At 36.9% G+C, this 13,576-nt stretch overlaps 1 protein-coding gene across 3 annotated transcripts in view; it reads left to right on the top strand.

The window, feature by feature from the left end:
• Nucleotides 1-13,576, top strand: part of NKCC (sodium potassium chloride cotransporter) — a 59,089-nt gene that overhangs the window by 8,062 nt on the left and 37,451 nt on the right. Inside the window, exons 1-4 of one of the 3 annotated variants that reach the window (XM_069504088.1) lie at nt 6,102-6,227; nt 7,737-7,876; nt 8,571-8,856; nt 13,346-13,420. In XM_069504088.1, the coding sequence (XP_069360189.1) occupies nt 7,863-7,876; nt 8,571-8,856; nt 13,346-13,420 (375 nt within the window). In that variant the 5' untranslated portion in view covers nt 6,102-6,227; nt 7,737-7,862. Of the gene's footprint in view, nt 1-6,101; nt 6,228-6,400; nt 6,420-7,736; nt 7,877-8,570; nt 8,857-13,345; nt 13,421-13,576 lie in introns of those variants that run through there. The other 2 variants (XM_069504089.1, XM_034977495.2) reach the window with 2 other exon arrangements.

Here is a 13,576-nt window from a genome sequence, read left to right as displayed (position 1 = left end):
TTGTGTCGCGTATTAAAAATAATATGTTTCTGCCTTAACATATTGACATTAACAAAAGATACATTTAAAAATCTCACACATTTTAGAGACAACTAGGTATAGAACCTTGAAGAAAATACACATTATCATAATTTAAACGATTAGATCAGCGGATAACAAAAACTGTACTGTTCGTGGACATCGCATGTCCATTTTAATAAAGCCTGTTTACAGGTGTCATTTATTCAGCACTCGTTAGATAAGTCGTGGAAAATGCACAATATGGATATTGTTCAGCGTGTATGAGCAGAAGGCTGACGTGTACCTACACACACCCATTCCGGGTGTTGTCACCATAGGGTGTCACAGATAAACATACTAAGTACTTAGCATAATACCTACTTTTTTTAATCATATCGCTGGGAAATGCGTTTATACATCCCCCTTGGAAGCTAGCCAGCTAGCCAGCCAGCCAACGAGGGAAGGTATGAGGGACTCGCCGGCCGTGAGGCGACCGGAATAGCCACGAAAACCCATCCTACGCGTCGCCTGGCGACTGGGTCACGGGAACACCGAAGCAATCAACCGCTACCCAGCCAGCGACGTCCCCTGAGGCGGACCCTCCACCGGTGACCCACTCACGAGGTCTCCAACCGCAATTCCGCGGCGCACCAACTTAACCCCCAAATGAAACTTATAGTTTAAAGTTTAAGAAGGGCGTCTGGCAAGGGGTTGCCATGATACTAAGTGTCTGGCAATGCGTGACGAGATTTCTAATACTATTTCAAAGAAAAAAAATAGACTTTATAATTTGACTAAGATTTTTTAGACAGCTTTGTTACCTATTCTCTCCCAAAGCCACCATGATCCAAACTTCATAGTTGCTGATCGTTCCTCCCTGTGTTGGGGATAACACGCAGATAAACTTGCAGCTTTTATAAAATAACGAACAACAATTTAGAACTTTAAAAAATATACCTACTTTAAATATTTTTTAAGACTTAAAGTAGGGGACCACGGCTTCACTTGGCGACTTGAGCGCCGCGTTTTTTTTAACATACATGTACATTAAGTACCTACATTACACATATTCTTGTAAATACATTAATTTTAATTTTACAACTAAAATTAGATACAGACCTGCCTGCCTACCGTGAGTCGTACTCATATTTTATTTACGTGTGTAACTAGCTTTAACTAGTTATTTCCATTAGCGAAGGTATTTGAGGTGTTCTATTGATACCTTTAGGCGAGTAAGTAGATACGTTTTGTTTTAAATATTTAAGGAAGTAGATACAACAATAATAAATATTCGCAACAAACAATCAACATTAATATAAAAACCAGTCAAGTACGAGTCGGAATCGCAGATGAAGGGTCCCATACCCCTTACCATTGTAAAAGAAATAACACTTTTAATTTTTTTAATTTGCATGGCGACCATGTTGAAAATTTTATTAATCTTGTCACAGCGGCAATGGAAACACACACTATGAAATTTTTTACTCTCTACCTATTTCATGAGACAGCCAGATGTTGCCAGACAGACAGACGGACGCATGGACAGCGGATGCTTAGTAATAGGGTGCCGTTGGCACCTTTCGGGTACGGAACCCTAAAATCTATATAATATTTGGATTTAGTAAACTATAAGCCTGGTTAACTGAGCGCAGGATTATCAATGGTGGCAAGAGCCCTTTTGATCGTATCGTCAAGAGAGCCATGGCCAAGTTCATCACAATCAATTAAGTAGGTACATTTTCATTCATAGAAACACATCAAAAGGCAATATTTGGCGGCATCCCAAAGTTTACCACTAACCAACAATACGCGTAGGTACCTACATACATTATTCAAAATATTACGTGTTAACAACACATTTACATACCACACCACGCTTTTGCATCACCAATAATAGTGGTTCTATTAGTGTTACAGACTACAAGTTGTTAAATCTGGAGTACACTACAGTACATTTTCATCTGAGTACGTTATTGTGTACATATTATATTTACCCAAACAACAAAATCATCTGGATTAGGGAAATACCGCTGATTCTCATATCAGTCCCAATACCTAATAATAAAAATATAAATATATATATTATATTATGCTAGTTATTATAATATATATATTTACCCGAAAACCCTCTAGAAGTGCAATGCATCTAATGGGTCTTTCGATAACTGTAAGGCTTGTGATTAAATGGCATACATGTTTAACGGAATATACCTAATATTATGTATATAATTTGAAAAGAAATCCTGTCAAGCGATGTAATATTTTATAATTTTCAGCCTCAACGGTTACGGAGTAGACTGAAAACCGAAAGGTTGTAGGTTGAAACTTCACCCATTCCACTATTACCATATTCCTAAAGTCCTAGGAATGTGCTAGTTAGTGTGCCCCACTACTAACTCCCACTAATTGTCGAGTCGCAGGGAGCCAGGTTTCAGGTGGCGCAAGACCGTGGCGTGTGGGTGATCCTACAAGAAACCTGTGTCCAGCTGATAACGGCTATCGGATGACGATAACTCGTAGCGTCGTAGCACAAGTTTACGCTAGAAGGGAAAGGTGGCTAATATTCTTTTGGAAAAAAAGATGTCGTGTGTATAGTCTGCGAGAGGTCATGATGACAATCGGAGTATGAGGCGGGGTGACGCCCCGCACACCCGCACGTCCGCACCGGGTTAGCGCAAGGGCAGTGCGGGTGTGCGGGGCATTCCCTCTCCGATTGCCATGTCGACCTGTCGCGTACTACAGGCACGTGTCAGACGAAAGCTCATCGAAAGTTAGCATTCGTAAGACAAATTAATTTATTTTTTTGTATTTTTGACATAAAATGTCAAGACAAATATTTTCGCCGCTTCTATATTCAAGGCAAAATAACCAATAACCATAGATTAATATTTATTGGTCTCGCTCCGCTCTCAATAATAATTAAAAGACGCTCGCTCTTCACGGCAAAGTTTACGGTTTACTAATTCCAAGAATTTCCCTTGAAATGCACGGGACTACCGGTTTCCGTACAATGTTTTCATTCAGAACTGAAATGAATGAAGCCAGAAGCTCATTACTATTAATGTTTATTATAGAGTTGCCAAAGCGGGATTCAAATTCGTATGATCTTAAGAATTCGCGTAAAATTATGAAGTGTTCTGTAATGTATCAAACCTGTTTCATTTAATTAACTTGATACTGAATGACGTCAAAAACTTCTTTTTTCAGTTATTTGATATCTAGTGACGTCAATCAATTTTATTAATAAATATGTAACTATGTTTAGAGCAAAGTTAATATCTACTTCCATGTTTTAGAGTTTAAACTTTAGAGTATCATAGTAGGAAAAGAGATGGTTTCGAAAGAAGCTGTTATCTTTTTTTTTTTTTTAATTTATTATCAAATCAAAATACATACAAATAAAGCTGAAACTAAAAACACCGAAAAAACCACAGAGGTTTGTCCTCGGTGCCTAGCTGCAACGAAGGTACCTATTAACTAATTACTTAAAGAAATAATCAACAGTAGGTATATAACGCGAAGAATCACGTAAGTATGTAACATATTATAATCGTGAGTAGGTTTATTAAATTTAAGGTTTATTAGGTGAATAGGATTAGCACTAATATAAATAATTATATAATCTACACAGACACAAAAGACTCAGCCATCTAACTTTGCTAAAAAAAAATCTTGTTCAAAAACTTAATGTTTTTAATATCTATTTTTTTAGTCAGCGTTGGAGGTAGTTCATTTATGAATCGCGGGACCAAGTATCTGAAAATTGTTTTCAGCATTTGTCATAATATTATATCTTATAACACGTGTCTTCTCTTTACACGACTGCCAGACAAAAAATTTAAAGTTTTCAGGGATTTGAATGTATAGAGTATCTTTAGAATTCTTGCATCATCCAGAGTGACACTGGCTATAATTTTTTTGAAAAAAAGAAAATACGGCGCTAATTTTAAATGTATTTTTTACTTTTTAGTTCGTTTTTTGGCAGGGCAGTCGTATTTTTTATGGTTGCGTACCTCAAAAGGAAAAACGAAACCCTTATAGGATCACTTTGTTGTCTGTCTGTCTGTCGGTCTGTCAAGAAACCTACAGGGTACTTCCCGTTGACCTAGAATCATGAAATTTGGCAGGTAGGTAGGTCATATAGCAAACATTCGGGGAAAAATCTGAAAACCGTGAATTTGTGGTTACATCACACAAAAAAATAATTGTGGTCATGAAATAATAATTAGTACATAGGCACTTTCAATTTTCGAAGTAAGATAACTATATCAAGTGGGGTACCTATCATATGAAAGGTATTCACCTGTGCATTCTAAAACAGATTTTTATTTATTTTTATGCATCATAGTTTTTGAATTATCGTTCAAAATGTCAAAAAAATACAACTGTAACCCTCATTGCGCGAGCCTGACTCGCACTTGGCCGGGTTTTTTTAATTAAGTACGACTTGTTAATGGGCACCTAAGGTTTCAAATAAATAAGTTTAGCTTTTTCCTTGCCTTCGGTCGTGTAAAATTCGAGTCAAGTTCTTGAATTCTAGTCATCAGTTATCTGCGTTTTGAGCAATTAAGTAAATAGGTATCGCCTGTGGTATCGCTTTTAAATGTTCTCAAAGGTGTTTGAAGTCAGCCAATCCGCATTTGGCCAGCGTGGTAGACTATAGCCAAAACCCATCTCGTTCTGAGAGAAGACGATGTTCGATGGGTTGATCATGATGATGATTATGATGTGCAAAACACACTCACAATTCAGTCCACAGTGTAGTTTCGCGTCGGTTACGAGCTTTCGCGAAGCGATTCACACGCGAGTACAATGAGGTGTTCAGTGTTGTACCTAGTTGTACTAGCGCTAATCTGTACGTTATATTAAATCCATAATTGTGTTTATCTTTATCTTGATGATGCTGTATCAAGTAAAGGTATTTCCACATAGACAGATAATTTGCAAACGTACGGGACATTTCACCTCGATTATTCTTATTGCCTCACCTATCGCCTTGTTGAATTTTCAAAAATTCTTTGTTAGCGGATGACTAGGTCATAGCTATCTCCAGGCGAAATATCAGACCTATCCGTCCAGTAATTTGAGACTGTGCGTTGATAGATCGGTCAGTCAACCAGTCAGTCAGTTTTTCCATTAGTATAAGTATTTAGATTTTCAATAAAATTCTCAAATATTTAAATACATACTTCTTCCTGCGTCGCTACCTCAATTTTGAGGATCGTGGCTCCCCTTTGATATAATCTTTGCTACGATGATTTTCCATTTTCCTCTGTTCTGTTTCTTGCCGCGTGGATTGATTGCATTGCAGATAGGTGTGTCGACCGCCTCTTTTATTTGGTCTGACCAAAACGTCTCGGGCTACGTCCGCGGGGTCTCTTTACTTCGATCTTCCCAGTGACCATGAGTTTTTCAATATTGCTGGCGTCTTTTCTTGCGATGTGACCGAAGTACTCGAGGGTCCTCCGCAGACAGATGTTAGATAGCCTCATTTTTATTTTTAGTTTGTTAACTATTGAGTACGTTGGTTCTATGTTCATATTGTATGTTGTATCAAATACATACTTACTTAGTTCAAAATGGCCTTTTGTACAGCTTGTCGCCAATAAGTTGGAAGGTAAATACCTTATCGCTGAATATTGATACACTTCCAGTTAAAAGAAAAGAATCCATCCCGTTTAGGTGACTTCTATATTATGTATACAGTAATATATACAGTACGCGGCAGAAAATAATGTACATCGGCTTTTACAATGTCATTTCGGCTTTGTAGAGCGTTGTTTCTGTCACTCATACCTATATGACGATTTGTCGGTTCAACGATAGAGACAGTGCTCTATAAATCTGCTATCTCCTTCTTAAGGTCGATGTACATTACTTCTTCAACAAGCTTCGCAATGCAGTTTTGTGTTTCGGCTCTTATGAGCAACCCTTTACCGTTATCTTCGATCAAATCCGAGATAGCACGAACAATAATACTCGTAGACAATAAACTACGGTTGTTTAACAGATTAAGTATTCATTTAATTCGAATTGAGGCAGTATCAAGTAGACGACGTGACTTACTCATAAATGGGACACACAAGTCACGAGGAAAACCGAAAAGTACCTTAAAATTATTACGTATAGTATATAGCTACCTAGTTTTTTTGCCACATATATTGAGGTCATACTCAATTGAATCATTAGGTAGTGACTATTTAGTTCTACATGTAACAAACGACGAGGTAGTGTTACCTATATTTTTACTATAAATCCGGTCCGTAATTAGTTAATTAGAGTTGAATAAAGCCTTGTACTACTATCAACGCGACAGTGCGTTCTAACCTAGTGCGGGCGAGCGCGGGTGACGTGTGGGTGTGCGGGGCGTCCCCGCCTCATATATCCCGATTGCCATCTCAACCTGTCGCGGACTATAGGTATATCCTTGTGGGATCCCTAGCTAAATATGGTAATATCGAGGAGTTGGGATCTAGATTCCTTTGATAAAGTCTTTACTTAATACAGGGTACTTGCAATAGCTCCTCTGCAGTGTCTATGGTTCAGTGGGTGTTGAAGATTTTGTCTGCGAATTTTCAACACGGACGAAATTCCTTGCGCGCGTATAGGCGTGTATAATTATGATTTATTAATTAATAATGTACCTACTTAATAGGCTACTTGACTCATATCTAATTTCGTCCAATAAATGATTATTTATTATAGTATTTTGCTTAAGACAACGAAATATATCAATAACAATTATTAAAAACGCAGGATGGATATATAAATCCAATTTAAAAAAATACTGTTTTTATTTTTATTTGAAACGCAGAAAACGCTGTCAGCCATAATGTGACGTCATTAAATATGTAAACAAAGAAATGTCATCCCTATGTCACGCGGGGACTAACGTAGTATCCATATATATAAAATTTAAAGTCCTGACTATCTTATATATCAACGCACAGCCTAAACATCTAAACAGCTGGTCCTAGATACATGAAATTTGGTGGGTGTGTTCTTTGTAGGTAAAGAGAAGGTATCCACTAGGAAAGGATTTTTTGAAATTCCACCCCTGAGTGGGTTAAATGGGGGTTTGAAATTTATGAAGTCCACGCGGGCGAAGTCACGAGCATAAGCTAGTTTTTATATGTTTTTGAAAACTCATAGTAAACGTAAAAAAATATCGTTTTCTCTTTATAAATTGAATAAGTTATTAAGTACCTAAGACTTACAACAAAGTGATCTTTGCAAAAATAAATTTGGGTTGAAGTCGTTAGTGATATAGGATCCCTTTAAGCAAGTCTTCACGTGTTACGTATATTTATTTCACTGGGCACTCTAATCCACAACTTTCCTGTAGTCTTTATCGATGCGTTTTTACATTCTCGGATGATACAATAACGATAATTACTATATTTTTCATGTAAACTAGTATAGAAGTCATGTTTATTAAACTTTGGGAGGTTATGCTGTTGTTTACAAATGCATGACGCCAGAGCACAGATAATCTATCGGCCAAACATGGCCGACAGTGTTTTCACCTGTCTAAGAAAAATATATTTTTAAATTAAAGTTTTACGGTTTTTAGGGCGCAAAAAAATAAAGTGTTAATTTTTTTGATCTAATTGGACAAATATTAACCATTTAAGACCTACTTAAAAAAAGTGTCAACTAGCCCATTCGACGTGACTTTTTTACTTTATGTAGTTCAAGGTATTCAAGTTACTAAACCTTTTTTGTTTTTGTTTCAGATAAAAGACAGAGAACTATGTCGTTGAGGATAACATCGAAAGACATCTGTATTATGATAAGCTCCAACAAAGTAAAGGTCTCACATAAAACGATTTTCCGGTAGTCTACAAAGTTGACCTAGTAAAATGGCGAACACCAGGTATTTAACTTGTTTTGAATAAAATAAGCAACCTTAACATTTATTTAAAACTAAGTGATCAGTTCCAGCGTTCTTTGAGTAGAAAATTTAATTAGTGTTTAAGTGTTGGAGTAATGGAGTAATATACTAATTACATGCAAATCTCAAAATAGACAGCGGTTTATTGAGCTGTAGCTTGCACGCTGAGTTCTTTGAAACATTGATTCAGAAATTTAAGTGGCTACAGGATTTATCATCATCATCATCATTGTTAGTCAACCGATAGATATCCACAGCTGGACTTAGGTCTCTTGTACGGACTTCCACAGTCCACACCCTCGGTCTTGCGCCGCCTGAATCCAGCGGCTCCCTGCGACTCGTTTGATGTCATCTATCCACCTAGTGCGGGGTCTTCCAACGCTGCATCCAAACAAGAATCCTATGGAGCAGTGTGAATTTAATCTCTAGTTATTTAAATTAAATTTATTTTGAACAACTCAGCGTCAATTTAATAGAATCAGAACTACTTAATTTTTGACACTATTAAGAAAGTTTTAACAATATTTAGTAATTAATTATCACCACGATATTATCTTACAAACTACCAATTTTGACCATCAGTAAGCGTAACATGTTACCTATTCTGAATAAATAATTTGACTTTGACTTTGAATAATACCGAGTACCGACCTACATCCTACATCGATTTTTTTAGATTCACGGTTTCCACCGTGGACACCGAATCAAAGAAAAATGGCATCCACATGGGGGCCAGCATTATCTCCAGACCCTTGCGCTCTTCAGTGGAGACAGCTGAGAAAGGAGACCCCAATCCTCAGCCCGACACATGGCTCCATGATGCCGGGTGGCGGAGAAAACGATCCCTGGCACAGCTTACCAGGGAAGCCTTACCTAGAATGGAGAACTATAGGAATTCTCGGAGAGCCCTTAAAAGGCCGAGCTTAGGAGAGTTACACGGAGACCATTTAATTACTGAAGAGGTAAGTGCGTAAATATTGTAACATAGCCCATAGAAGATAAAGCTGTCTTTTTTGTCTGGTCTCAAAATACACTACCTACCTACATACCTACCTACCTATGTACATGTCTGACACCCGGCTTTACTCACGTGTTTAGTCGACGCTATCCCAACTAGTTTCGAACCCTTCCAGGGTACTTTTTCACAGAGACTCTGTTCAGTAGTTAAGTAGGGTGTACCTACCTAACTATAATAATATGATCCATCCGAATGCACGTCGTAATTTAAAACAAGTATAATAAGCAAGTTTCATCAGTCAGAATATGGCAAAGCACTTTAGACCACCCCCTATATATTGTGTAACCCCCTATAGTACTTACCCCATACGTAAATTGAATTAATTTAATAATTTCATGAAATTGAAAAATTGGAAGCCCATTACATGACTTTGTAAAACATACCTAAATGATAAATAATAATCAACAAAATAATGTATTAAATTCCCAAAAACATGGCATTTAGCAAAGTGCTCTAAGCATAGAAGTCATTTGCGAACAAGTGGCATCCATTAGATAATTATTTCCCATAGTTAACACGTATTAAAGTATCGTTAAGTGCTATGACAATCTCCATAATGCACTTATTCGTAGTTTTAACTTAGCAGGAAAATTCGTGTATAAATCCTGACATTGTTTTGCGTGTAATTAACTAATTGCAGTCACTTTTTAGGCAAAGTCCCATATAAGTCCACATTAAGTTCAATAACAATTACCTACTTCATAAAAAAACGACATCTCCCGCTATCATGAATTAAGTACCTACCACGACCCTTGTAAAAATAGAAAGATTTTATAATTCAGTATAATTCTTCGATTGAATGATATTATGTTTTGTAGGAGTATGTATGAGTACCTGCCATGATGTAGAGCAAAATAAATATTCATAAGTAGCTCACTATAAGACAATTAATTTTTATAAATATTATATTTGAGCACCAACTTATAATGTTCTCAAAAGTTTCCATCCTTATCAAAAATTCCATTTACGCAATTCTCACAACACGTTAAAAAAAGAGATGGGGTGCTATGATAAAATATGCAATTTTAATTTCCATTACCGTCGTCACAAACGACGGAAGCATTTATGGAGAATGCGTCATTTTCTCGATTACTCCGCGTGCGAGAAGCCAGCAGGGACTGGTTTGAACTGGCGTCAGGCACTTCCAACAGCCCTGTCGACAGGGCTCGCAGCTCGAGTGTCTTATATCTGCAAGTAGGGGTGTTGTGCCGGCATATTGATTCTGATAGACTGATACTGCTGTATATCTCTATTTCGAAGCGTATCTGTATGGCTTTTCATTGAAAAAGCTTTTGACATTGACTGATTACATTAATTTGGATTTATATTCATACAATAATTTTTTTTTAAATATTTTAAAAGAAAGGCAATTTGGACCCCTCAAATTACAGACCCATCGCGATTACTTCCCTTTTGTCCAAAGTCATGGAGCAAATTATTAATACCCAGCTGCTGGGATATCTCGAGGAGCATCAGCTGATCAGTGCTCGTCAATACGATTTTCGCTACGGCTGATCAGCTGGTGATCTCCTTATATATCTCACGTACCGCTGGGCGGATACCATTGACAGCAGGGGCCCTGGCAGTCAGTGTTGATATTGCAAAAGCCTTTAATATGGTTTGGCATGGAGCACTTCTATCGACACTACCATCCTACGGACTACCAGTGAAGCTGTGTAATTGGGTCGCCAGCTTCCTTGATGGTCACAGCATTAAAGTCGCTATGGACGGTTTTCACGGTTAGACGGAACTCAAGCCCATCAATGCTGGCGTCCCGCAGGGCTCGGTGTTGTCGTCCACGCTGTTCATCCTGCATATCAATAACATGTTGCATGACAACAACTTCCATTGCTATGCGGACGACAGTACGTTTGATGCCTTCTGCTAAGGACATGCACAGCTTTCTCGCACGACTTCCAACCCTCACCACCTGGCTGTCTGGTGCACTTCAACCGTCCGTTGTGCCAGATCCTTCATTCCACGCACATGCAAACTGTGGAACCAACTCCCATCGGCGGTGTTCGCACTAGATTACAACATGGGGTTTTTCAAGAGGCGGACCAACAAATTCCCGAAAGGGAGGCAACGCATCGGCAGTTCCTCTGGTGCTGCAAATTTTCATGGGCTGCGGTAATCACTTAATATCAGGTGACCCGCCTGCACGTCTGCTCGCTATTTCTATTAAATAAATGTATAAGGCTATATCCTAGGATATCATCACGAAAGTTTCCCCTCATTTTTGTTTCCGAGGCAGTACGGTATTTATAAATCAGTTAACAAAAGGTTCTTTCATATTTCCTCAAGACATGGAAATGGAATGTGAAGCAGAATAAATATTTGTAAGGTTAGCAGATCCGCCAAAAATATATTTTAATGTAAACCGTTTTCCATTACTTACTATACGTACAGTAAATAATATTATTACCGCTGTCAGCAACTCAAATGTAATTTATTATTTATACGTGGGTAAGTAAAATTCTAGTACATTACAGACTAAAAAAAGACCTACCTTTAGATTCTAGGTAGGTATAATATACCTAAGACACACGAATCGGGATAAGTAGACGAATTTCTCTGGAACCCACATATACTGAGCATCTTTTTTTTTGAAAATTAATACCTATTTAAAAATCTCGCAAACATAGGTTAATTATTGGTCTCGTTCGCAAAATTCAGCCCACAATCCAGGGAGGTAAAAGTGTGGTAAAAGAACATTTTTTATTGGTATTTTTGTATCTTGCTCTCTCTAAATATGGGTGGAATAAATTTTGAAAGTATTTTCAGTTAATTTTCGGACGATCTCTAATCTTACATCAATTTTTACTGTTACAGTTTTTCGTAACACCCACTGACAATAATGTAGCCCATATTTATACTAACCTCTTGCTACCTAAATATGGTATAGTTAAAGTTAAAAATGATAGTAATTTTTATGAGGCAAATCGCCACGCAATACATCGATGCATGCAACGTACAATGTCGCTTTTATTAGATAAATAGTAACCTACCGTGATTATTGTTGTAATTCACAGTTCGACTGACAATTGTTGAAATATGTTAACATTTAACATGCCATAACAAATGCATAACAATAACGTACTAAGCGAGATTTACTAGATGTTTCATATTTATCAATGACAAATGACTGTGAATGAAACAGCGAATAGAGTAAAATCAAAATAATAAATGACTACATCTTCAGATAAGTAGTCAAATCAGGTAGCTGTAGGTGTTACAGTTAATGAAACAGATATTAACTACTTTGAGAAAATTTAAAGACACGCACCATCGTAGACGTGGACCATCGAGGACCACTGGAAAGGAGAAAGTTCATCAGGAACGGAAAGTCGTTTGATATTATATACGTGCTTGTATTAGAAATGTCTATGGAAAGAACCGACTTTTTTTTTTATTCAAGTTGATTTTACAAACAATTGAATCTCAAATGCAACCCTACAATCTAGGTAGGTAGGTACATGTTGGGAATGTTACTTAATTTCTATCGAGAGGAACTAGGATATATGTAGGAAGTCATCTAAAAATATTTTTTTTATCTCGCCTTTATCGACACACGTTTACTGTCACATCATGTTGCCAACCATCACCGTGATTACCTTATTTAATGACCACAATTAGTTATAAATCGATATACAAACAATAATAATACTTAACTAGCCTGTTTGTGAATTACTCTGGCGCACCACTGATAATAATGTTCAAAGATACGTAGTTTATTACTCTACCCACTATAATATGACCGATTATGTTGCTTGTGATATTATAAGACAAAAACATTGTTTGGCGCTAAAAAAATTGTCCATTAATAAAAACTGGTAAAATAATAATCCTGCGCGTGAGTTAAGATTAACATTCATAGGGGAATAATAAATAATGATCTTAAAGCCATGTTATTTCACAAATCACGATAACAATGAGCTGATTATTTCCACGGGTAAAGATGATACGTGACTCGTAAGGCCGTAGACTGATAGCTGATGGATACCGGCTGTGATTTACATGGTGTCACGGGCTATATTGTTAACACCTGACATGATAGCTCGTACTAGTAGTCTCCTTGTACTGTATGTCGTGTTAGTAGTTAATAGTTAAATGATGGAAACTTAAGCTAATACGAACACCTGTATGAAATTCGTTTGCAGTTCTATGTTATGTACACTTACCTACTATGTGCTTGACACTTCAAATTGCTTTTGAGAGACGGGAATTATCCTTAAAACTCATTTTATATCACTATCTTCAAAAATATTAAAAAAGTAAAATAACTCTGTAATAGTGTCTGTGAAAAGCATACAAATTAAATAAATAGGAAGCAGCTAGCTATCAGTAGCAACTACTTAGATAACTTAAAAGCTCGAATAAGCATCCTTTATGATAATATAAAATACTTACTTATTTATTACTTTTTGTTTCAGGATGAGAAACAAAACGAAAGAGAGACAAAATCTCCAACACCAGCTGCCGTTGGCATTAAATTAGGATGGATTCAAGTAAGGATCGCTAAAAATTATAATCAAATCGTTGTTCAAACAAATAGCACCTTGATACCAATCTTACGGTTAGAGTTACAGACTTGCAAAGGTGTCCTCTTATGATTCTAAGCAATAAAAATATAGAAAATACTTATATTACTTTTCAATTTTATT

The sequence above is a fragment of the Maniola hyperantus genome, chromosome 17, assembly GCF_902806685.2.
Source record: "Maniola hyperantus chromosome 17, iAphHyp1.2, whole genome shotgun sequence".
Taxonomy (NCBI): Eukaryota; Metazoa; Arthropoda; class Insecta; order Lepidoptera; family Nymphalidae; genus Maniola; species Maniola hyperantus.
The sequence above is the reverse complement of the archived record's forward strand: the minus strand, read 5'-3'. Positions and strand labels throughout refer to the sequence as shown.